Source organism: Ambystoma mexicanum, chromosome 8 (genome assembly GCF_040938575.1).
Source record: "Ambystoma mexicanum isolate Mex_15411 chromosome 8, UKY_AmexF1_1, whole genome shotgun sequence".
In the NCBI taxonomy this organism is placed as follows: domain Eukaryota; kingdom Metazoa; phylum Chordata; class Amphibia; order Caudata; family Ambystomatidae; genus Ambystoma; species Ambystoma mexicanum.
The window spans coordinates 476,699,685-476,724,987 of NC_090929.1; the positions used below are offsets into that span (position 1 = coordinate 476,699,685).

Consider the following 25,303-nt stretch of genomic DNA (forward strand, 5'->3'; position numbering starts at 1 on the left):
TACACGTTTAAACTAACTGAATAGCTTCTTCATGTCTGTGGCATAAGCTACTTCATCTTGATCCCAAGATGTCACTTATCCATGGTATCTCCTTAGTATTTCGTCTCTTGTCAGCATTCTCTGGTCATCACATCTTCTATCTGGGCATCAGTTCGATTTCTTATGACATCACCATTCATCTTCCTTCATTATCCTCTTTGTTTCTTTGGGTATTTCATTCAAACGACCATCATATTGTCTCGAATGTAGATATGGCTTCCTTAATGGATATCTTACTGTCCAGATTTTCTTAGGTGTCGGTATATTGACAGGCGCTGTCATTCTAATTGATACTGGGCAGAGCCCATATGCTGCTCTCTGCTGATTCAACTGTTCATCATACGTCACATAGTTTGGTACGAAATCAATAGGTAATGGTAGAGGGGCGACTGGAGTAAGTGTAGTGGGGACGGTACTTGACTCCTCTTCAGGGAGAAGTGCCAGAAGGGAGGGGAAGTGCAGTTAACTCACAAGTGCAGCCAGCAGGTGGCTCATAAGTGCAGAGAGAAGGGACTGTAGGGTTGCAGATACAGACCCTTAAGTGCTGGGGAGCATGGGGCAGTGCGAGAGCAACTGGACATGCAGGAGCCTGGGCTCGAGTCCAGCCTGAGACCAGGTGACCTGTACGCAGAGCAGTCAGGTGTATTAGCAGGGAGAGGAAGAGAGAAATTGGAAGCAAAAAGGGATAATGTAGAAATTCTTGAAATTGAGGGAGAAGCACAGTCTTTGGAGAGAGTGGCAGGTTATGCTGAGATTTTCCAGGACCTGTTTGGGGGAGCAGGGCCTGATCAAACAATCCTCCGGGTAGGGGTAGACGTGAATTCCCCCGCTCCTAAGACTCGTTGCCACCACCACCACCATCTTGGTGAAAACCCTTGGGGCGAAGGTCAGCCCGAATGGCAGCACCTGAAATTGATAGTGAGAACCGCCAATGGCAAACCTCAGGTACTTTGTGCTTGTGATGGATAGGCACATGAAAGTAAGCATACTGAAGGTCCAATGACACTGTAACGCTCACCTGATTCCCGTAGAGGCGCCGGTCTTGACTGGGCGTATACCGTATCTTCAAAGGTGATGTGTAACACACGGCTGGCTCTTTGGGCTGGACCTCTGTGCACTGTATGTCTGACTTGAAGGGTAAGATGTCTGCAGATAGAAAATATGGGATTAAGGAACTGGGTTATTGAATGTCTCTCTCTTCTTCCCTTTCTCTTCTCCTGTAGAACCCCAAAGGTTAACGCTCTCACCTTAGGTAAGTGAACGCCGTGCTCTCCATCTGCCTCGGGGCAGGGTGCTGTAACCAGTTTCTTCACTGGATAAGGGGAGCAGGCCTCTTGACTTCAGAGGACTGCTGTCCGTCGTTTACTGCACGAACGGTAAGTTTCGAGTAATTCTAATGTCTTTAAAGTCTTTAGTAATGATGTTTCTTGTTTTGCAGGGTTCCGGCGATAGCGGATGACGGGCTGAAGTGAGTTGAAGATGGAGCCCATGTGATGAATAGAAGCGCCCGGAAGCACGTAAGTAAGCGCTTGTTGCCTGCTTCACGATGCGCTCTAACTGTCTTTTTATTTTGCAGGTACAAGTTCGGAGCGGCTGCAGGGTGCCGGAATACCCACTGGGTTAGATGTGGAAAGGAGTAATGGCACGTGAGTATTAAAGTTCCCCAATGTCTTTAAACGCACCTTGTTTTGTCTTTCAGATGCGGGATGCAGCGCCGAAGGCCTCCGGAGCGTGCCAAGAGTTGGTAAGCTTTTGTCTTTCAGATGCCGGAATGCAGTGTGAAGACCTCCGGAGCGCACGAAGAGTAGGTAAGCCTTTGTCTTTCAGATGCCGGAATGCAGCGCGAGGCGTTGGTGACAGCCGATGGACCAGGTAAGTGAAGAGCTGTCACTGAAGACCGTAATGCTAACCTGTTCTTTCTTGTCTTTATAGGTGTTGCTGAAGACTGGATTCAGGATGGTAAGCCTTTTTCCTTAGGCCCAGGATCAGATGCAGAAGACACGATGAGCGTTCTGCTGCAGAGGATGCAGAATAACGCAAAGCAAGATTCATCCATCGGGTGTGGTTTAAATAGCCTCCTGTAGTGCTTAGGTGTCTCCTTCCACAGCCACGCCTAGGTAAGAAAAGAGTTCCTGCTTTCCAGAAGAGTTCCAGTGTTCTGAATCTAGGGAGTGGCTCCTGCCCCACCCAACAGGAAAAGTAGTTCCAAACAGAAGAGGATCAGAGGCTCAACTGGCAGGCAAGTAAGCAGCATGGTCTGCTGCAGGTAAGTCCACCCAAGCATTATGAGCCCGGCGCTTCCAGCGCTGGGACTGGGCATATTTATGAGCCTGGTGCCACTGGCGCCAGGACTGGGTCCAAAAGGTCCCAATTGGGACTGGTTGGCACTCGGAACCTGGGTTATGGATCTGCTTCCAAGGGAGTTGGGAAAACCCTGACCTTTTGGAAGCAGAGATCATGACAGACACCATCCAATCCTGAAGCTGGAGGGCATGAAGGATCTGAGATAGCGTGACCATCTGGAGGGCATGAAGGATCTGAGATAGTGTGACCATCTTGAACTTTGAGGAACTTGTTCAAGCATCTCCAAGTCCAAGATAGGTCTCATCTTCCATCCTTCTTGGGGGATTAGGAAATATGGAGAGTACCGCCCTTTGTTCCTCTTGGTCACAGGTACTGGTTCTAGAACACCTTTATCTAGCAGGCTGAACATTTCCTGGATCTGGAACTTTGGACGAGTGGCTCACCGGGGAATGATCCCAAGGCCTTCTTAAAAAGGGGGAGGCAGTAACCCTGGGCTACTGTATCCGACGCCCACGCATCTGAAATAATGCCTAGACATTCTTGCAGATGCTGTGAGCGTCTGACTGCCACCAGGGTTTTGTGGGCTAAGGCCTCAGAGGTTTTGAGGCGGATGAAGCAGATGCTGAGGGTAAAGTAGCTGTTGCTTGGGTGGACTTGGCACCTCTCCCATGCCCACCACAAGGGAAATTTATTTGGCCCCTTTGACCGGCCAGTCCTCTCCCTCTACCAAAAGAGCAGTAATAACAAAAGGACCTACCTCTCCAAGCTGGTCCACTGAAGTGTGATGGTTGTGGCTGTCTGATCGCTGCACCGATCGATTTGGCTGCTGCCATCAAGGTCTGCAGCTTCTCCAGGCTCTCGTCAGCCTTGCTGCCAAAAAGTAGAGTGCCGTCAAAGGACATGTTGAGCAGTCTGGACTGCACATCCGGTGCAAATCCAGACTTCCTCAACCACACAAACCCATGTATCAATGTGCTTGCCGCCATGGCTCTGCTGTCTGAGGAGTCCAAACCTGACTGGAGAGACTCACGCATCGCTTCCTTTCAGTCTCTCAGGATGTTCAGGAAGCAGTCTTACTTCCCCTTCGGGAATGTGTTCAGCCGCCATGGAGATACAATCCCACAAGATAAACGAGAATTGCGCAAATGGCATTGGCGAATTTTAGCGCCATGCTGAAAACACCTTTTTCGCCATTGCGTCGAACCACTTATCGTCCCAATCTGGCGGTATGGTGGGGTATGCCGCTTCCTTGGATGTGGAAGAAGCTGGCTCATCTACCAGGCTCTCCGGTGTCGGGTGTCTGAATAAGTAATCTGGATCACTGTTTGATGGTCTATATTTCTTGGTGAGGTTCTTATTAACAGCCAGAATCGTATCTGGTGCCTCCCAATTTGCTTTAATCCTCTTTTGCAGGGCAATGTGGAAGGGTAATATAGGCTTTTGGGGTACCTTACCCAAAATATCGGTACGGTCATCTTGTTGCAATGGAGAAGCAGGCCTGTCCCATCCCAAAAATTCCATCACCCTAGACATTAGCTGTCTATACGAAGCATGTGCATGCTCTGCAGGGTCTGGTTTGCCAGATTCTAGTTCTGGCAATGTGTCTATGCCACTAGCTGACTGTATACTTTCATAGAGCTCCTTCATTCTGGATTCCTCCAAAATGAGGGCCTCAGGAACTTTAGGTGTTCCAAATTCTAGGCCGAAGGGCGGTGTATCTTGGTCAGATGGTTCATGTTCCTCATTAATGGAGGGCCAAGACTTAAAGAAATACTTCCTAGGAAGTGGTTTGTAGGACTTGGAATTAAAGGTTTCAACGCTAAAGGTGTCGATGGCTTTGACGGTTTGGGCGTCTCAGGCTTCGACGCTATTGCCATCGATGGAGCCCTCGACCCCCAAAGGACTCGACCCCCGACTCGATGGAGTCGTCGATGGACGAGGACCAGTCCTGTCATTGAGTCGAGACCTCAACGGTTCTCGAGGGATCACAGGCTCGTCTCCCGGGCGCACAGGATTTGGCCTCAGTCTTCTCCTTGTCAGCTTTTGATGGCTCGACAGAAACTTGGGTTTTTGTTTTCTCCTTCGAGGGGGCCGGGCCATCTTCTCAAAGATTGAGCATTTTCTGCCTGAACTCCTTCCATTCGGCTGGAGTCCCTGACTTATTTTGGCAGGCTAATTTTCTTTCAGGTAAGGAATCGGAGGAACTGGAAGGAGACCTATGGCTCCTTTTTCCTCATTTTTCTCAAAGACAAGAAGTGGTGTGAACCGCTGCTGGAAGAATATCATTTTTATATATTCCTTCGTGGAGAGTTGCTTCTCTACTCGTCCGACGAGTGCCTTTTCGATAGTGTCGTCAGAGGGGATTTTGTAGGGGGCCTACCTGCTGCTAACTTCCCCTTACTCTTCTTCAATGCCTTACCTGTCAGACTGGCAAGACCCACAGTCTGCCGTCATGTGTGCGACAGCAAGGCACCATAGACAGACCTTGTGAGGATCTGTAATGGACATCTTGGCACTGCAGTCATAACACTTCCTAAACCCGGTCTTCGGGGTCGACGAAGCCGATGACAAGGCCATTTTTCTCGATGTTGCTGTTTTTGAGCAAACCGAAGCATGCCTTAATCTTTGAAGTGGAAGCTATCGCAAAAAAACGGAACTTGAGCTAACGGGTGATGCGTTTGTTATATATACGTGATGACGTCGACCTCGAGACATAGGCCCTTGAGGGACATTGAGTCGACCGCATCGACGCACAGCGCCCTCTGCCGAAATTGTTTTTCGGCAACAGCAAAAGCTGGAAGGGAAGATACATCTAAAGATGAGGAATATGTGGGAGGACACAATCCATTTGTGTAAGGTTATCGTTTGGCAGGAGGGAGTGTGATCTTATTGAGGATGATGGCCTACATGACAGAGCTACTATACAGTGAGCGGTGCAATTACTTTGGGCAGCCAATGGTGCAATATGGTGAATTTATGGTCTTTTGGATGATTGTTAAGCTAATGGAAAAGTGGCTTATGGTGAAAATGGAGGCGAGGCTTGGCGGTTGAGACCCTACCATAAAAAGGAATGCAATTTTACAAAGGAGACATCTAGCTGCACCTGCTTAACTGGTACTTTCATCAGTCACATGATGAGACAGGACTGTGCATTGTACGGTGAATGACGACAGTTGACATTTCATTTGCATGATAGGGTTGCCTATGCATTACTGTATGAACGAGAAAAAAGATGTCTCATGTTCCTAAAGCCTCCTGCATAATGGCTGTGGCTAAAAGGTGAATGAGAAAGCCTCCTCCCAATAAAAGTTTGAAATATTAGGGTAAACAAAGCATTGCTGGGAACATTATTTTTGAAGCATAATCCATAGCATGTGGAGACATCTTGCTGCTGCAACATTTTAAATCCTGCCACAGGAGCAGAAAATGTATGCCAAAAAATAGGTGAGTTTCCGAAAGTGGGGGCTAAAGCAGTTGGTGGCACCAAATAGTCCCCATCTCTATGATTGTAAGACTCAAAGAGTCTACAAAGCTACAGATGACGCTAACGCACGTTTTAACTGCTTGCGGTTTGTACATAACTTCATGATAGACATGACAGTGCACAGGACTTCTGGTGGAAGCAATTAAGGCATTTACAACAGTAGCCATTTATCTGTTAAATGCAAACAGAATTAAGTTGTGAACATGAAGGCTTTTGGATGTCCAACAAACGCGACATTAAAGCCCACTTTTATGGTTATTGAATACTTTGAGCCACAATACATTTTGTATTATTTTTCTTGCCCGTAAAACAGTGGGCTGACTTACTGAATTCTTGTTCAATTTTCTGCTTCAGGAATACCATCTTTTTGGCTTCACCATGCACCAACAGCACATTGCGTGGCTCGGCTTGCCGTATGAGTTGCATGATGCCCTTGGCATCAGCGTGAGCGCTGAAGGACATGTATTCCACCTGCATCTTCACTTCCACCTGGGGAAAAAGTAGAAAACAGAAGCATCAAACATCCCCTCCAACTATTTTGTCTGATGCAGTCTAAGTTTGACCCCATTGCTTTATAGGGCATAATGGGAAGCGAGGAGACAGCCTACAGAGAAATCAGGAGATTTTGCAGAAGTATCACATCATTACCACCACGGAGGCAGGAAAATTGTCACGTATCAGACTGAACAGAAAATGATTGCATAGAGGTACAGTGCATATTTCATGAGCATTTATAAAAATAAAAAAAAAAAGAAATCAACATTTTAATTTCTTACAAACATAAATTACATCACCCCCATGTCTTTCTTCCTTGACACACTATTTAAGTATGTGGTACCAACTTTGAGATTAGGTACACATTTTTGTTCTGTTTCTTTTTGTATGCCCTGCCCCTCTTCCCAGTACTATAGCACCCCCCCCCAAATCTCGCCATGCTTTCAAGTTGTTCCTGTGTCACCTGCAGGTACTTAGGATTTTAGTGCATAGTGTTAGGAAAGATCTCCCATTTCTGTACCTTTGCTTTTGAATGGACCCCCAAACATTTAGCTTGTACTTTTTGATCCTGACCTGTACGGTGCATTGAAGCCTTAAGCTTCACTACGCTGTCTTTTGCTCATCCGTTATGGGGAAACTGGCATGTCCTTCGGCTGTCAGTACTGAGAAACATTGTTTCCCTTAGTCTTGTTACTTAGTTACTACTTTTAGTAGCTTGTCATTTGTGGTAACTATCATTGCACAATGCATCTTACAATGCAGTACAATGGGGTACACTTTTGCCATAGACTACCACTCAGAGGGTTTTGGTTACTTTTGGTGTGCTAAATGGACAAGTTGGTGGCAGCAGTGAATTTTTACTATTTTTTGGTGCTTTTTCGTTTTAGCCTTACCACGTTTGGCTACTAACTGTGGCTAGTGACCAAACATGGCCATGCCACAAGGTTTCGCTTGTCCTTTGGCTATCTTGTTTTTCAGCGTTCTACCAGGCCTGTGAGGCCAGGAAAATCCTTATATGGACTTCCAGTGCCTGGGAAAGCAGCGGCTTTTGGCAGGCTACTGGAGGACTGGGTGTGTTTGCTGGCAGGATGAGGGCTGGGACTTTCTGGTCCCAATCTACAAACTGGTTTCAGTGTGTCTGAGTGGTCTGCATGAGTGTTACCACCAGTGGTCCAAATTGGACCACTGGTGGGGTGTGTGTGTGGGGCTAGTTTTGCTATTGGGAGCTTCTGCTCTTACCTGCCTTTTAAGATAAGAAGGGGACCCCTGCACCCCCTCTAGAGAGACCCTGAACGAGCCAGGACTTCTGTCCAGCTGGGAGACCCATGACAAGACCAGTGAACCATCTGAAGGAGGCCTGGCGACCGACTTCTGCTGCTGCCCTAGAAGAGCCCTGTCTTGCTGTCGATCTTAAGAAGTCCTGTGAGGGAGCTGCACCCCGTGAGTGGAGGGAACATCCATTCCCGACGTCTGCTCAGTACCCTTTGAAGAAGAGCCTTGGAAAGCGAGCCGGAACTGCCTTGTGGCTGACTAGCTACGAGTTTGGGCTACTGTGCTGCCAACATCATCGTTCCGCATTGAAGCCTGGAAATTGGGTGATCCTCAGATTGTCCTACAAGACTTACCTCAGGGGAATTTTAGAGTCCTAGCATCAAGGGTACCCGAGATAGGAGGGAAAGCCCGACTGTGACAAGCAAGCCCCTTTGCGTTGCTGTGCTGCGGTGACCACCGTCCGAAACAGCTTACCGAAGTCGAGTCCAGTCCTGAAAGGGGTCCTGCATTGTGTATTTCTGCACTTTGCCACCGAGAGTCCTTGCACCAGCCAAATACACAGACTGGAAATCTACTTGAACCTGCAACCACTGCGAATCAAAGACTGAGGCGGACGGTGGAAGAAGCAACCTCGGACCCTCTTCCATTGACCTGCCAAGTCCTGCGAAGAATCGGAGTACCGGGGTGAGTTATAGTGGTTCTTACCTGCCCCTAACCGCCCTTTAAAAGTGCTGCTAACTTTTCTAAAACGTTTACAATACTTTTGTTTTGCCATTGCTTGCTCGCGCAAGCCTTCCGAAAGTTGGAGACACTTTTGTTAGTTCGAATAACTTGTCATATAACTCTTGGAATCGTTCACAGGACCCCAGATAGCCTACCTTCATTTTTTTCCAGCGTTACAAGCTCTCTCTGAACCTGTCCTGAACTTTTGGGCATAAGACCCCAGACAACTTAGGGAAGGACTTTTGAAGGGCTAATTCTCTGTGGACCTGTAGTGCATAAACTAATTTACGCTTTCCTTTGCAGGGGTTTGATCTGTATTATGCCCTACTCTAGTGACTGTACATGACATGCATTACTTACCGCAATAGCATTTCTGATGATTGTATCTGCTTAGATTCACATGCTGTGCATATAGTCCAACATCTAGTGGTAATCGTGGAGTATTGCATCTTTCTTTCGAGGATCAAAAGGGGAAGTCGACATGGTCATACCTATAACACTATCCCTAACGTGACGTGTAGTGTCCCCTAAAATCCCTTACGCGTCGATGTCCTCCGATTGTGTTTTTTCTGCCGTGAGGGAGCCTTATGACCATCGTGAGTGAGTACGGAGAAGAGAGAGAGGTGTAAGATGTCTATGTTCCTTCTACTTCAAGAGGGGAGGAAGGGTGGGCATATGTGAATCTAAGCAGATACAATCATCAGAAATGCTATTACAGTAAGTTATGTTATTTTACGTTAATCTGCTTAGAATCACATGCTATGCATAGACTAGCGAGCAGTACCCAGAGATGGTGGTGGGATGTGTGAAGTAACAGTAGCAAAGGGATGTCTTAGCACCGCTTGTCTCACCTGTGAATCATCAGACCTAGAGTGAGTATCCAGGCAGTAGGTGTTGTGTAAAGGTGTGCACAGACCTCCAGGTTGCTGCTTTACAAATGAACTCCAGAGGAACATTTGCAATGAATGCTATGGAAGCTCCTGTGCCCCGAGTAGAGTGTGCTCTAGGCTTGAAGGGCATATCTTTTGGCAAGAGAGTAGCAAAGTGTGATGCAGTTAACGATCCACTTTGAGATGGCTGATTTAGAGACAGGGTCCTCTTCTCTGTCAGCTGCCCCTGAAACGAAAAATTGGTTTGGTTTGCTTAGTGGTTTTTGTCTTTTCCAGATAATAGATTACTGCTCTCCTCACATCAAGTGTGTGGAGGCTTCTTTCTGCCACGTTAGTGGGGTTCTGGAAACAGGAGAGTAGTTTTATTGACTGGTTCACATGGAGCTTCAAAATAAATGTAGGCGCAAATCGTGGGTGAGTGCGCGGGACCACCTTATCTTTGTGAATCGTGACAAATGGGTCTTGAACTGAAAGGGCCTGCAGTTCACTAACTCTCCTTATTGATGTGACTGCCACCAGGAAGGCGGTCTTCGAAGTGAGTGCTTGACGGCTAGCATTCTGCATAGGTTCAAAGGGACGCCTCTTAAGTCTAGTCAGTACAACATTCAGGGAGCTGGGTTGGAGATAGGGGGATGAAGTCTCTTAACCCCTTCCATAAAAGCCTTGCTTACTGGAATTTTCCACCACTCAACATTATTCTGGGACGTAGTGTAAGCTGAAAGTGCAGCCAAGTGGACTTTGATGGAATAGAAAAACAGGCCTGAATCTAGAAGGTGAGTTAGGTACTGGACAATATGTGTTGGAGAGCATTCAATAGGACTGATGATCCTGGCATTGCACCAGATGACAACGCGTTTCCATTTGCTGGAGTAGAAATGTCTGGTGTTGTGTTTTCATGCTTCTTTAAGTATGTCCATGCATATTTGAGGGAGAGGGAGGTGTCCACACTCTATGATCTCAGGAGCCAGGCTGCTAAGCTGAGAGTTTGCTGGCATGGATGAAGTGTTTCCCCCCTGTCTTGTGACAGCATATTGTACAGGCATGGCAGCTTCCTCACAGGGGAGACTGACATTGACATCAGATGAGAACCAGGGTTGGCGGGGCCACCAGAATCATTGTGATTGGTTGTTTATTAGGGGAGTCGGTGGAAAAGCATAGACAAATTTCCCTGACCATTTATCCAGAGTCCGTTCCCCTTGGAGTGGTTCTGTGGGTACCTGGAGGCATAATCTGGGCAATGTGCTTTCTCCAGAGTTGCTAACAAGTCGATCTCTGGGAAGCCCCAGTCTGCGAAGACGTTGAAGGAAATGTCTGTGTAATCGCCATTCGTATTCTACAGGTAGAGGGAAGTCTCTGCTGAGCATGTCCGCCAGAAGATTGAGTTCTGTGGCGAGAGTGGCTTCTACTGCAGGGGTGGTGAAGGTTTTCACCTGCAAGAGGTTTTCCCTTGACCACCACTGCAGAGAGAGTACCAGGGCTGTTGAGACAACCACTAGATCGTCTCATTTTTCGCTGGCCTGACATAATTGGCTCTAGAACCACTCTTGAATGGGGCGCATGCGCAACCGCATGTGTGGGACTAGTTAATGCAGGAGGCCATCATCCTGAACAGTTGCATGGCTTTGCGTACGGTCACCTCGCGATTGGCTACATAGTGAGGGATCTGGAACAGCATGTTTTGAACCCTCTCGTTGGAGGGGACGACGAGCCCGTCTTTGGTCCGAATTAGAGCCCCCCAGAAACTGCTTGACTTGGCTGGGGTCTAGGCTGGACTTTTTCTCATTGATTGAGAATCGCAGACTGAAGAGTAGAACTACCGTCTTCTGGGTATTTAAGAGTCATGCTCCGTACGAATCCCGTTATTAGCCAGTCTTCGAGGTAAGGATAGACTGGAATGGACTGCCTGCGCAGGTGAGCCGCTACTACCACCAGTACCTTCGTAAACACCCTTGGGGCTGAGGCAATGCCGAAGGCAAGGACCTTGAACTGATAGTGCTTGTCCTCTATTATGAACCTAGGGTACTTTCATATTTCAACGTTGCCAGCGCACAGAAAGTATGCATCTTTCATATCCAATGTTGCCATGTAATCCCCCAGCGTTAGCAGTGGGATTACTTACAATAATGTCATCCTGAACTTTTGTGGCTTGACACATTTGTTTGCTGGGCGTAAGTCTAATAGGGCGCACAGTGAGATCCTTTTTGGGTACAAGGAAGTACACTGAATAAATACCCTTGTTTACCTGATGAATGGGGATGACTTCTATGGCACCCTTTTCCTGTATGATCTCCACCTCTTTCAGCAGAATTTGCAGGTGTGCTGGCGATAGGAGTCTGGTTCTTGGTGGAGGGTATCGAGGTGACCAGAGGAACTCGATACAATAACCACGGGCAATGGTCTTGAGCACTCACTGGTCTGAAGTGACACCCTCCCATGCGTGAAGAAAAGATGTTAAAACATCCCCCGACTGGGGAGGCATGGAAGGGTGATGTATCTTGGGGTGTGGTTAGAACACAGGCAGGAATACTCAGGAACCACACCGGAGCCAGTATTGTAGAAAAGGTAAGTCTTCTTTAATGTTACAGGTTACAGTGGGAAAGTAAGATAGGAGATGAGGTGATGTGCTTCTGCTTCCCTTGGCTCTCTCCCTGCCAGTCCCCAACCGTCCTCTCTGGAATCCTCACACTCGCCCCATTCCAGGCCTCGCACCAACATTCCGAGCTCCACTACTCAATCACACAACACAACATAGCATATATGAAGCTAGAATACTACACATCCCTCTCCTTTGAAGAAAAGGAAAAACATAAACATACATGTGTCACAGGAAACAACCCTCGAGAAAACATTTCACCTTATGTCCTGGTCTGCCCCCCAGGACCTCAGGGCTGCCACCCCCAAGCACAACCTGCCCTCATGAGCAAATCACATCTAACTAACCTAACCAATCTATACAATAGCTTTTCTCCTTTCGTAAGGGCCTGCCACACCCAAACCCTGGACCTGCCACGTCCGGCACAACCTCACCCTAATACAGGACACTCCCGTCGCTGTAATTAAAGCATACTCACTACTTCCAACATCCTATAAAATTTCAAGGATAAAACACATGAAGAATAACTATGGTCTAGATGACACTAACCTTGCTAGTAACCAACTATCAACATCACCACCCCTCTCTTCACATATAAAAGAAAAGAAAAAATAAAGGATAGCCACTCACAACACAAAGATCACAAAAACACGACAACCACAAAAGGCGTGGTGTGTAAAATGTGCACAGTCACCACCATGCAAAACAAAAACTTCCGCTGAAATACCAACAAGATATGTAAAATTCTGGTACCTGCAGAAAGTTCTAACTCCAAAAACACTAAAAAATGTGTGTAAGCACAACAAGGTGGAAAAATGTAGCGCTTCTCCGATGTTAAAACATTTTTTTGGTAATAGAAAAATTTTATAAATACATGGTGTCACAAATACCCAGTGACACACAAAACTAACCTCTACCGTCTGTGTGTCCACTCGCAGTAACTCCAACCTATCTAGGCTTTAACAGAAAAAATTCTAACATTTCTGCCAACATTAACTACCACTATCTGACACCACAGACTTTAGGAGTCTAAACTACTCACTCCTAACCCCGACACTATAACATCCTACAAGAGACTAAACTAAAACACTAAGAACATTTTTCTAAGTGTAGCCTACTCCTACAACTTCACGCGTACTACCTACGCCTCATAGTCTCCTACAATAGTGTCCTGCTATAGGATGCTTATATATTAAGATCCTCCACGAATAGGATGCTTCTATTTAAAAAGATCCTCCCCGAACACAAATCAACTATTTGTGTTAATCTCCAAACACCGGTCTCCCTAGGGTCTACATAAGGCATCACACCTGGCCAGCATGTGATCCTCACCCTCAACTTCATGCGTGCTACCTCGCACACGCCTACTTCTCCCAACGTACGTACTCACGACTGCACACACCCATTGCAGTCACATTCACTTCAAACGTGCTACTTCTCACACGTTCACAACATACCTATGTATGTCACAACATACCTCCAGTTGCATGCTCCCAATGCACTCATATCCAGATGCATACTACCAATGCAACGTTAACCGCATGAAATTCACTAAAATTGCATTAAACATTGCATATGCACTCAATATTTGTCCACTAAACACCTCCTTAAAAGGGATGATGGACACTAACAGACATGGTGTTGATCAGGCACCATTCTGGAAGTGTGTCATCTCAGAGATAGAATTTTCGTTTTGTAAAAATCCCTTATTTGTGCAATTAACTTCTAAAATACATTTTTCATCATCATCATCATATTATTAAAACATAATTGTCTTGTTAAGATTTCATATAAAACCTCCGGAATGAATACATATAACTGACTGTGCATATTCTCCTAAAGTGCATTTGTCAGTAACTTACAACCACAGCACACACTGCACCCCGACTTGCATTCACTTCCCCAACAGTTCATTTCACTACAAGAGTTTGTAATTTGGCATATGCTTAACTATTCAACTTTACCATTGGTCTCAGCACCTTCCTTACTAATGCAGCATAAACCATGAATGTTCTCTAAAACTAACATGACCCTGTACTACGGCACAAACTCTAATCTTTAAAATGCATTATAAGTTCTAACACATCTATTACCATTGCAGCCTTTTATCAAAAGCGTCTTCCTGTAAATAAACATGCTTAAGAATGTCATTTCACCGTTGCTTCACTATCGAAACGTTGTGTTCTGCATGTCAACGTGCCTACTGCCTCCAGGCACAGTCTACATTTGAGCATTAAATTACAAATTACTTCACCAGCAACAAGGAAAGTGCACCTTGAATAAACTCCAAACGCTCCTGAAATGCTGGGTACAAACCTTTACATAAACAAAATGTTTTCATGAGTGCCGCAGCGATGTAAAACAAAACACAGTACCTCGTAGTGCGGCAATTCTCCAGTCAGTCCACTACTGTTTCCATCCATAAGGCAAACGCTTATGAGTCATTTCTTCAAACAGACCTTTGCCGCCTTATTTAATTCGCAACGAGCGTTCTAAAAACACGATTCCTTTACCACTGTAGGTAATTCAAATCCACGACTCCGGATGAAATGAAACGAAAACCCTTCATTCCGATGAGACTCTTTTCACTTCCCCAAAGTGCGTCTACAAGACGTGCCGACATACGCACGTTCAAACTGCTTTCACTCTGTTGCAGGAAACGAATTGATAACGTGTGGATGAAATCAAACGTGCCGACGTGCCCACGTTGAAAGGGCCTATCCTCTAATATTTTCTCCGAGCACGGAGATGTAGAACACTGGCGCCGGGCCTCTCTCCCTGCGTTTCAGCCCAACAGACATGCTGGAACGCAACTACGGGAGGGCCTGCTGGGCGCGCGCACCACACAACGGCCCCCATGGACCCTCTCATGGCCCATACACTTCTGGCGCTACGCTCTTCTCCCCACAGTGCCTCATGTGCTGCATACCTCCAGTAAGAGCCGATCTGGGCCACCTCAATCGCCCGGTACACTTCCTCCATCTCCTCACCACAGTCTCATGGCTCCCTGCACCTGGCCCATGCTGGCAACTTCAAACACCAGCAACATTTTCTCCACTGCGGCATCGTGCTCCGTGGCTTTTCCACTGCCCATCCTCCAGTCTACTCTCCAACATCGCAGCTTTTTGTGGCTGCCTGCAAGGATGTTCTGCATACCATCATGTACCACGCAGGACTTACGCTTCTCCTGGGCCATTCCAGACCCCAACAGCATAGACTTCTCTAGTTATACATGCTGTAGTCTCGCTTCATTTTCCAGAATTCTGTACTTCATCTGGAGCGACATCACCTCCGAGGCCTCACTTCTCCGTCTCTCTGGATCTCCTTCTCCAGATTTTCACTGCTTCCCACTGTCCTCCAGGTTCTTAAAATCCTCGTCGCCAAATGATGTATCTTGGGGTGTGGTTAGAACACAGGCAGGAATACTCAGGAACCACACCGGAGCCAGTATTGTAGAAAAGGTAAGTCTTCTTTAATGTTACAGGTTACAGTGGGAAAGTAAGATAGGAGATGAGGTGATGTGCTTCTGCTTCCCTTGGCTCTCTCCCTGCCAGTCCCCAACCGTCCTCTCTGGAATCCTCACACTCGCCCCATTCCAGGCCTCGCACGAACATTCCGAGCTCCACTACTCAATCACACAACACAACATAGCATATATGAAGCTAGAATACTACAAAGGGGACCAGGACTGGCGAGTCATTTCTGAGTGGAGGCCGGTGAACCTCTGGGGGCAAAGTTTCTTCCCCTGCCTTTGCCTCTTCGCTGTCCCCTCTACTTGTATTGGCTGTTGCCAGCTGCGCCTTGTCCGGCGGACCATGGTGTACCTCCTGTGCCATACTGGTTGTGTGGAGATTGGGAAAAAGACTGGCCCCGAAAGGAACAGCGAGAATTTCCTCCCCGTTGTTAAGGTCTGGCAGTGATCGGATTAAGAAACTTAACAGTCTCATGCTCTTTTTTCGCCGTCTCGATAAGGCATCATCCACCGCCTTGCCAAACAAATTTGTGTCTTCCACTGGGTTGTTTATTAAAGAGGCCTGAGTCTCTGACTTAAACCCAGAGTTCTTTAGCCAGACGTGCCTTTTGAAAAGAGTACCCTGGGCCAGAGTCTTCTCTGCCGCATCCAAAGTATTTTTTAGGATGTTGTGGGTCAGCTGTTTCCCTTCCAGAGACAATCGCCAGTATGCAGGATTGCACCGTTTCAGGGACTTCTTGGAGGCCTTCCTTAAGTAGGGTCCACTGCACATCATTATAACTCGCTAGAAGGTTAGTATTATTAGCCATTCTTGTCAAATATGCCACTGAAGTGGTGATGCGTTTGCCAAGGACGTAAAATTTTTTGCAGCCTTTGTTGGGGGTGCTTCTGCAGTAGACAATGGCACCCCGGCCATCTTTCTGGTGGTAGCGACGACCAGGGAGCCAGGAGTGACATGCCCTCGGATATACAACATGTCAGAAGGAGAGGGGCAAAACAGTTTTTCAACCCGCGGGTGGACAGCCTAATGTAAACTAGGTCATCTTCCACACAGAGCCAGGAACCTGTAACGCTCACCTGATTCCCGTAGAGGCGCCGGTCTTGACTGGGCGTATACCGTATCTTCAAAGGTGATGTGTAACACACGGCTGGCTCTTTGGGCTGGACCTCTGGGCACTGTATGTCTGACTCGAAGGGTAAGATGTCTGCAGATAGAAAATATGGGATTAATGAACTGGGTTATTGAATGTCTCTCTCTTCTTCCCTTTCTCTACTCCTGTAGAACCCCGAAGGTTAACGCTCTCACCTTAGGTAAGTGAACGCCGTGCTCTCCATCTGCCTCGGGGCAGGGTGCTGTAACCAGTTTCTTCACTGGATAAGGGGAGCAGGCCTCTTGACTTCAGTGGACTGCTGTCCGTCGTTTACTGCACGAACGGTAAGTTTCGAGTAATTCTAATGTCTTTAAAGTCTTTAGTAATGATGTCTCTTGTTTTGCAGGGTTCCGGCGATGGTGGATGACGGGCTGAAGTGAGTTGAAGATGGAGCCCGTGTGATGAATAGAAGCGCCTGGAAGCACGTAAGTAAGCGCTTGTTGCCTGCTTCACGATGCGCTCTAACTGCCTTTTTATTTTGCAGGTACAAGTTCGGAGCGGCTGCAGGGTGCCGGAATACCCACTCGGTTAGATGTGGAAAGGAGTAATGGCACGTGAGTATTAAAGTTCCCCAATGTCTTTAAACGCACCTCGTTTTGTCTTTCAGATGCGGGATGCAGCGCCGAAGGCCTCCGGAGCGTGCGAAGAGTTGGTAAGCTTTTGTCTTTCAGATGCCGGAATGCAGTGTGAAGACCTCCGGAGCGCACGAAGAGTAGGTAAGCCTTTGTCTTTCAGATGTCGGAATGCAGCGCGAGGCGTTGGTGACAGCCGATGGACCAGGTAAGTGAAGAGCTGTCACTGAAGACCGTAATGCTAACCTGTTCTTTCTTGTCTTTATAGGTGTTGCTGAAGACTGGATTCAGGATGGTAAGCCTTTTTCCTTAGGCCCAGGATCAGATGCAGAAGACACGATGAGCGTTCTGCTGCAGAGGATGCAGAATAACACAAAGCAAGATTCATCCATCGGGTGTGGTTTAAATAGCCTCCTGTAGTGCTTAGGTGTCTCCTTCCACAGCCACGCCTAGGTAAGAAAAGAGTTCCTGCTTTCCAGAAGAGTTCCAGTGTTCTGAACCTAGGGAGTGGCTCCTGCCCCACCCAACAGGAAAAGTAGTTATAAACAGAAGAGGATCAGAGGCTCAACTGGCAGGCAAGTAAGCAGCATGGTCTGCTGCAGGTAAGTCCACCCAAGCATTATGAGCCCGGCGCTTCCAGCGCTGGGACTGGGCATATTTATGAGCCTGGTGCCACTGGGTCCAAAAGGTCCCAATTGGGACTGGTTGGCACTCGGAACCTGGGTTATGGATCTGCTTCCAAGGGAGTTGGGAAAACCCTGACCTTTTGGAAGCAGAGATCATGACAGAACCAGAAGGTAAGTTTACATGCAAGTGTATTCTCTGTAGTTATACAGTAGATAAAACACTGGGACATCCACCCAGCCCAGCTCATTAGGCCCAACTGACTCCCGTGGAATCCAACACTACAAACATCCACCAACACTCCACGTTCTCTGGCAGGGACATCAGTACCCCCATAACAACACATAGCCCATAATCAGGCCCCAGCATAGATTATGACATCTCCCTCCTTACCACTGTCGCAACCCTACATCCCATAATCAGGCCCAAACCCAGACTATGACACATCTCCCTCCTTACCACTGTCACCACCCTTGCAACCCAGGACCTCTTAAACAAGCCACAAGCAACCCACTCAGCACGCTAAGCCTCATAACCCAGCTGCAAGCGAGATTACGTGTTGTAGCAATACTGCGCCTCAACACAACAAAGATGGAAGAACACCCAATCGTCATAAGAATAAATTCATGGCTCACACTGGCTCAGAGACGACTACCACTGAAACCAAATGCCACGCCACCAAAATCTCACAAAGCTCTGAAACGGAAATCACAATATAAACGAGAATATAACCACAGACCATCGCCAAGGCCTGAACGCCCACACCACCTAGAGAACCCGCTGATGAACAACCACAACATAAATGGAAGAAACAATATAAACAGATCCTTCCCCGGTGGAGACTCCACACAACAGAACCACTAAACTAACCCATTCACTCTTCAACCCCACACAGACATGTGGCCACCATGTCAAGAACTCCAAACCAATGACCCACAAACTATAAAAAAAAAAAAAATAAACAAGTCTCCCTGCCTACCACCGGACATCCACACACTATAACCACAACCTACCTAGACAGCACCTAACTGCCCCTTAACCTAGACAGCACCTCACTGACCCTTAACCACAAAATAGACAACACCTCACTGGCCCTAAAATCACTGACGGCATCTGACGTCCCAAAATCCTTAACAGCTCCTCACTGTTCCAAAATACACTAACAAACAAACTAGTTGCCCCGAACATACATCTACAGTAGAAGCATCCGACCCCAACCAACAGCATCATCATCATCATCATCTACATCTTACTGCACCCTGCATTTACTGCACCCCTCCAAAATTCTAGCACAAAACCCTAAACCCACGCGGCCACTCAGGATATCACCAGGGGACACACCCCTACAAACAAACACAAAACACCACAAAAAAAACCAACAGTAACCAACAATTTCGAAAGAAATTGAACACGACATAAAAGGCATTGCGCCGCAGTCCCTGCACCAACACCCAACCACATGTCTGTGAAATGCAAAACAAGTAAAAATGACATGGTGCTAAAGTCCCTGCACCATCCCCGCACCTACATGTCCAATGCAACCCATCCTTCAAACAAAACATTGTGAAAAGCACTACAATTACCAATGGACCCCACACCCAGGAGTCCAGACAGAAAACCCAATAGGAATGTCCTAAACAACAGGCCACCGACATGAACACAACAGCAATACATAAAACTTAACAGGCCTTAAACTACTAACATTGACCCAGGACCCAACCCCATGACACGCTATCCTGAGGCCACTACTTAAACACAACCACCAAAAGAGGCCTCCCCGACACCTAGCGCATCAATACCTCTGGCCTTGACAGATCCTCCATAACATGCGAGGCCCACAAGTCAGGATCCAGCTCCCGCAACAGTCCTGCCACACCGCAACACTTGTCGCAACATCTTTGCCGATGCCAAACTATCCTGGTGCACATGTAGCCAATGTCTGCCATTCTTATAGCGCCTCCGCACTTTTCCTCTGCCCAGGAAAACGTTCCATTCCTAGTAATGCGCACTCCACGACTATGTCGAGAATCATCTTCGCCACATCCACCGGCACTTGCTATGGGCCCCGCTACCGTAGCATATGCCCCATGTAGCCCCAAACCCGCTCTGTTGACATACGTTTTCCACTCCCATTCTAATACACGCAACTGCACGTATTCTGGGCGACTGCTGCGTTCAAAAAGGACATTGCGTTCTAGCGGGGCACACTGGAACGCCGGCCCCACATCCCGGGACATCATCAATCAACTCGCCGGCACCGATCCGACAACTCAGCCATCCGGCAAAACTCCAGCTGCCGCAACCATGGTCCATCAGTAGCTGAGCCTCCCTGCCCCAGTCGTCTCTGTGCCGTCCACGCACGCTTGTGGACAGCCATGGAAACGCACCTAGTAGTCCAAAAGGTGCTGCAATAATCACTACGGAAGGACGCAGTCCCGCTCTATACCCCGCTCCAGCTCACAGTAATCTTCTACAAGATACGGGACGCCGCTGGTGCAGTGCAGTTACCCCGAACACGGCACCCTGGCGGTCACCCTGTTCGTCACGACACAGTCAACTTGAATGGCCAAAACTCTGACAGCTCTTCAAGAGCAGATGCTAGCCCGGAACACAGACCGCACCAGGCGACTTGACATGCCCGTACTAGACACGCAGCCCCAGAGCCTGACAGTGAACCGCCTCAGCCCACTGCACATCGTCCGCCTGAAAGCCAGACGTAACGGCACCCCAGCCGTTCCTCCTTCCAGGTCCACAATACCTAGTGCTCCCAACTAAATCATCAGGGCCCCCGTCCTGGACCTTGACCTCGGACCTCCACCACTCCTGCACCGCCCGGCCTACTGGATACGCACAGGCCAATTCCCTCTAGCCAATGCAGGGCTGGACACCGCTGGATGGATGTCTTCCAGGAAGGCAGTGCTCCTCTACGCTGCTCCTTCCCAGCAGGATCCCATCCTCATCGCCAGTGATGTAAACAAGGCCACCTTCCACACAGAGCCAGGAACCAGAAGGCAAGTTTACATGTAAGTTTATTCTCTGTAGTTATACAATAGAGAAAACACTGGGACATCCACCCAGCCCAGCTCATTAGGCCCAACTGACTCCCTTGGAACCCAGCACTACAAACATCCACCAACACTCCACACTCTCTGGCAGTGACATCACTACCCTCATAACACATAGCCCATAATCAGGCCCCAGCATAGATTATGACACAGATGTTGTAAGGGAAGGGGACAGCAAAGAAGGTGCAAGGCGATTCTTGGTGGAATTAAGCAGTGGGATTACCCGACTCGGGGGAATTTCTCCTTCAGGATGTCCTCAACAAAGTCAGTGTCTTGTACAGCTTCCTGCGTGGCAATTTGGAAATGATCTGCAGCCCTTTTCAGGATTGCATTAAAAGCAATCTGATCATCAATAGGCGAAGCTTGCCTCTGTGGAGGCGAGGAGGGAGGCTCCAGACAAATGGCGTCTGGGTCAGGAGTTGGACTGAGGGAAGGCCAAGGTACTTCCTCTACAGGTTGATCTTGACCCCAATCTGGACACTGGTCTGGTGTGTCCTTGCCAAATGGATTGTCTTCCTGACCATAGGGATCCTCGTAGACCTCTTCAGGTTCCAAGAACGCCAAAACTTCTTCCTGAGGAGTTTGGCTTGAAAGCTTTTGTATCTTTGGAAAGCTAGGGCAGGAATCCTCCTACCTAGGTCTCTTAGGGGTGATAAACCTTTCTGAAAAGTCTACAAACTGTGACAGTTTGTCCATATAACTCTCAAACCTCACTTTGGTCCACAGGTATGAGCCAGAGGGGTCAGGAGGGGGGATGGGGGGGGAGGGCTCTTCAGGAGGAAAAGTGTCCTTAGGAGGAAGGGACTTATTAGACAAAGTGTAACAGAGGGTCTGGGAACCTTCAGAATACTCCCCTCAGAGGATGTGCCTTTTGGTTTATTCGCTGCCGAAACAATAGCTGCAAGACTCATGTAGCTCTGGCGGATGAGGGAGAGATTTCGACGCCGAAACCTTTGGGGCTGATGCGCTCTTAGAGGGCGTGCCAGCCTTGTGTTTTTTTAGAAGAGACGCCCTTATGGGTGGAATGCCCGGACGAATGCCGAGACTATGGATGTGGGAAGGGTGACCTATCGTGAGGATCGGTAGTCGCCGTCTGAACCTTCGGCGGGCCTGTTGGCGTCTGATACTTCCTCAATGTATCCTTTGAGGGAGCTTGTGGGGTTGTCTGTTTATCCTTAGGTGGTGCGGGTGTGCCCCTGTTGCCGGGGTGTGATCTCCCCATAGCAGTACTGGTGGCCTGCCTGTTGGGGGCAGGGAGGGGCAACTGGGAACCGGAAGGTTCCGCAGAAAGGTCTATAGCCTCCACACATCTGAGCCATGGGTGCCGATAGAATCCTTGTCACTCGAGGCAAAGGCGCCGACGGGCGAACCACTTTTGGCCTGCATAGCGTAGGCCACCCTCCATTTCGTCCTATCCTTTAGCGTCCTTGGACAAAAACGTTTGCAAGACTTGCAGGATCGCTCGTCATGGTCACGAGGTAGACACCTGTTGCACTTGCAATGGGTGTCCTTCCAAGGGTATTTTCCGTTACAAGACGGACAAAATTTAAATGGAGTCCTCTCCATAGTAGAGGTAAAGGGCGGCAGCCAGACCAGAAAGGGAGGGGAAAAGGAAATGCATTCTCAGAGAATCAAACCCCGGGGCCCCACTCTCCCTACTGTAGAGGCCTGGCCGGATGGGCGAGGCTACGCGGTCGACAGCGTCGACCAATGCACCAATAGCCGAAAGCAGTAGATGTCTTCGGCGTAGGGGTAGCCGTCGAAGATGAAAGTCGAAGACTAAACGACAGCCGTGGAATAAAGAAATTGTGAATTTGAAATATATCTCTTCATAGCTCCGCATAAGGCGATCAACTAGTTGGGTGGAAAAAAAACAATCTGAGGGACCTCGATGCGCGAGGGATTTTGGGTACACTATACGCCATGTTAGGGATAGTGTTACAGGCACGCCCATGTCGACGTCACCTTTCGATCCTCGAAAGAAAGATGCAATACTCTGCAATTACCACTAGATGTCGGACTATATGCACAGCATGTGATTCTAAGCAGATTAACAAGCATCAGAAATGTATTCTATTATTAGTGTTGTGTGATACTTCAACCTGTTAGTAATTTTTCATAGTGTTGTTGGCCGTAAATAAATAACTATTTTTATACATACTGTATAAGTGTAATTTGTGACTCCCATTGTGTGTACTCATTGTGGACCTTTTACAAGCTCACCTCCTCTTGAGACTTAGCCTAGACCACTTGTCACTGCTACCTGGAACTGATTTTGCAACAGCTCCCAGAGTCGTCCCTGCCACAATATAGGTTGGCCTTCTATACATCTGTCCCCTAGGCCACAGTATCGAAAATCATCCCTAACACAGAATAGTCCAGCTATCCTCCTTTCAATGCAGAGCTCTCAGGGGCAAAAAATGTGGGAGCCCCTTGCATAGGTCCCCCCTGGTAGGTTTAGGGGACTGGGTAAGGTGGGAATGATCTTCTTGGGCGCCAACTTGCAGGGAAAAGTTAAGGTGTACGGTTGAGAACATGTTGGAGGTGCACCAAAAAGACCATGTGTTAGGCAGAAACCTGTGCAGTTCCCTTAGGGAGCACTGCAAAAGATTTAAGACTACAGGTATAGCAGTAAACCCACTTGGTAGCAGTCCGCACCACCCAGATTTACCTGGTAGCTGTGGCTGAGCAGTCAGACTCCCCTCAAGAAGAGTTAGGCAGTATGTAAAGTATACACCATAGGTACTCAAACACAATAGCACAAGCAAACACTGACCAGAGCTTGGTTTCAAAAGTATATAGTTATTAATTTATTAAACACACATAAGTTGAAATCACTCTGCAAAATATAGTAAAAACACTTCAAACACAGTTATAATGAAAGCAGTTTTAACCCTTACTCCTATCTAGACAACTCTAGGTTAACACCACATAATTAAAACAGAGGTGAGCGCTTAACGTTAGATGACACTCTAGTAGGTTCAAGAAAGGGATAAAAAGAAACAGAAATGGGTTAAACACACCACTCTAAGGTCTAGAACACTTGCAATAGGCTCAAAGAAGCACAAAGTCACAGGTGAGCAAAAGTCACTAGGCAGGGCCCACTCTTAGAGTAGCCGGAGCGAAAAAGTGCCCAAGATCACACTGTTATTAGGGATTCAAAGTCTTGCAAAGAGTTAGAAAGAGTTTAGAGTGACTTAGAAAGTGTAGCCAGGGTGTTCCAGGCACTCCCAGGTTCGAAAGCCGGGGGCTAAATCTACCCCGTACAGTCGGTGGCAAGGGAAGCCAGGCGGAACACGGTACCTTAAGTGGAAAAGATCCTCCAGCGGTGGCAGTTGTTCCAGGCAGTGGCAGCAAGGCTCGACGTCGGTCAGGGGAGAAGAAGTTCTCGCTGAAGAGCAGAAGAAGAAGGTCGTTGCACTGCCCGGGAAGAAACCAGCCGCGGAGTCCTCCAGTTAAAGGGTTGTACCGACTTTCGCGGATAGGGGTAAAAGTGTGGTATTCCGGTTGCCGGGGTGCTTGGCACGGGCAAGGCGGCCACGAGATACCTCGAGAAGCGAAAAGAAGGTGAAAACTGGTTGTCCCCACCAGTCAAGGGAAGGAGCCACTCCGTTAAGAGTTCTCCTCGGTCGTCGGGAAAAGTGGTGAGACGGTTCAGCAGGGCTCCACCGGGTGGTGTCGTCGAAGCAGGTCGGCTCAGCTCTTCCCTCGTCGGATTCTTGGTCCTGTGGCGACTTCTGAAGTTCCAGTCCCCAAAGCCCTGCTTTTATGCAGCAAACCCCCATTCACCCAGCCTAGCTGTCACTCAAACATGCTAAGTGGTGAGCCGGCCGGCTCACCACTTGGGCCAATCAGGACGGAGTGCGACTTGAGTTACCAAGGTAACTCAGTCCAGGGTGCCTAAATCCCCCTCCACCCCCCCTAAGTACCCCAGACAGAGTGGCACCACTTTGGAGGGCTTCTGTGGAGAAGCCCGCCAAAAGTGGAACAAAGGGCTCCACTTTGGGTCAGAGTTACAGAGGCGAACGCCAACGCCATTTTAGAATCAAGTTTTGGCAAAAAGTCCCAACCGGAGTTATAATAATAAATATATAAACCGGCGGTATGTTTAAGGCTACCGTAAATAAATAATTAAATGTGTTAGCCTAAAACAATGGGAAATCCCATAGGGAAATATTCGCGGTCGAATATAAAAAGTAGTTTCCACTGCCACCAGCCAAAACTCGATCAGGGGGGACGGAGACGTGCCCCCTCGACTAACAGACCCTGGGGCAATCGAATTGCCCCAGCCAGTACGTCCACAATATGATGGTTTGTACTGGTTCTGTTCAGGATTCAAGACTAGCAAAGTCTTTGGTGACTTTACATGCCCTGGGAGACAGTAGTCAGTCCCAGGGTATGGAGTCTATGTTGGGGAGTCCCTAGGACACCCCTGGGTCACGGCACAGAGGGTGCGGTGTAACCCACATCACAAAAATACATGAGGCCCTATGGAGTAAAAGACCCCATAGCCCATTCAACACAAGGTTTCACCAAGAAAACACACTTCAACATGTCCAAGAGTGAGGGTAAAAGAGTCACACTCTTGGCAGGAGAAAAAAAGAAACCCCAGAAATCCA

General features: G+C 48.0%; 1 protein-coding gene across 2 annotated transcripts in view; it reads right to left on the reverse strand.

The window, feature by feature from the left end:
- INTS11 (integrator complex subunit 11) overlaps positions 1 to 25,303 on the reverse strand; it is a 717,472-nt gene that overhangs the window by 330,239 nt on the left and 361,930 nt on the right. For both annotated transcript variants that reach the window (XM_069610104.1, XM_069610105.1), the window contains exon 13: positions 6,154 to 6,316. In XM_069610104.1, coding sequence (XP_069466205.1) covers positions 6,154 to 6,316 — 163 coding nt within the window. The remainder of the gene's footprint in view (positions 1 to 6,153; positions 6,317 to 25,303) is intronic.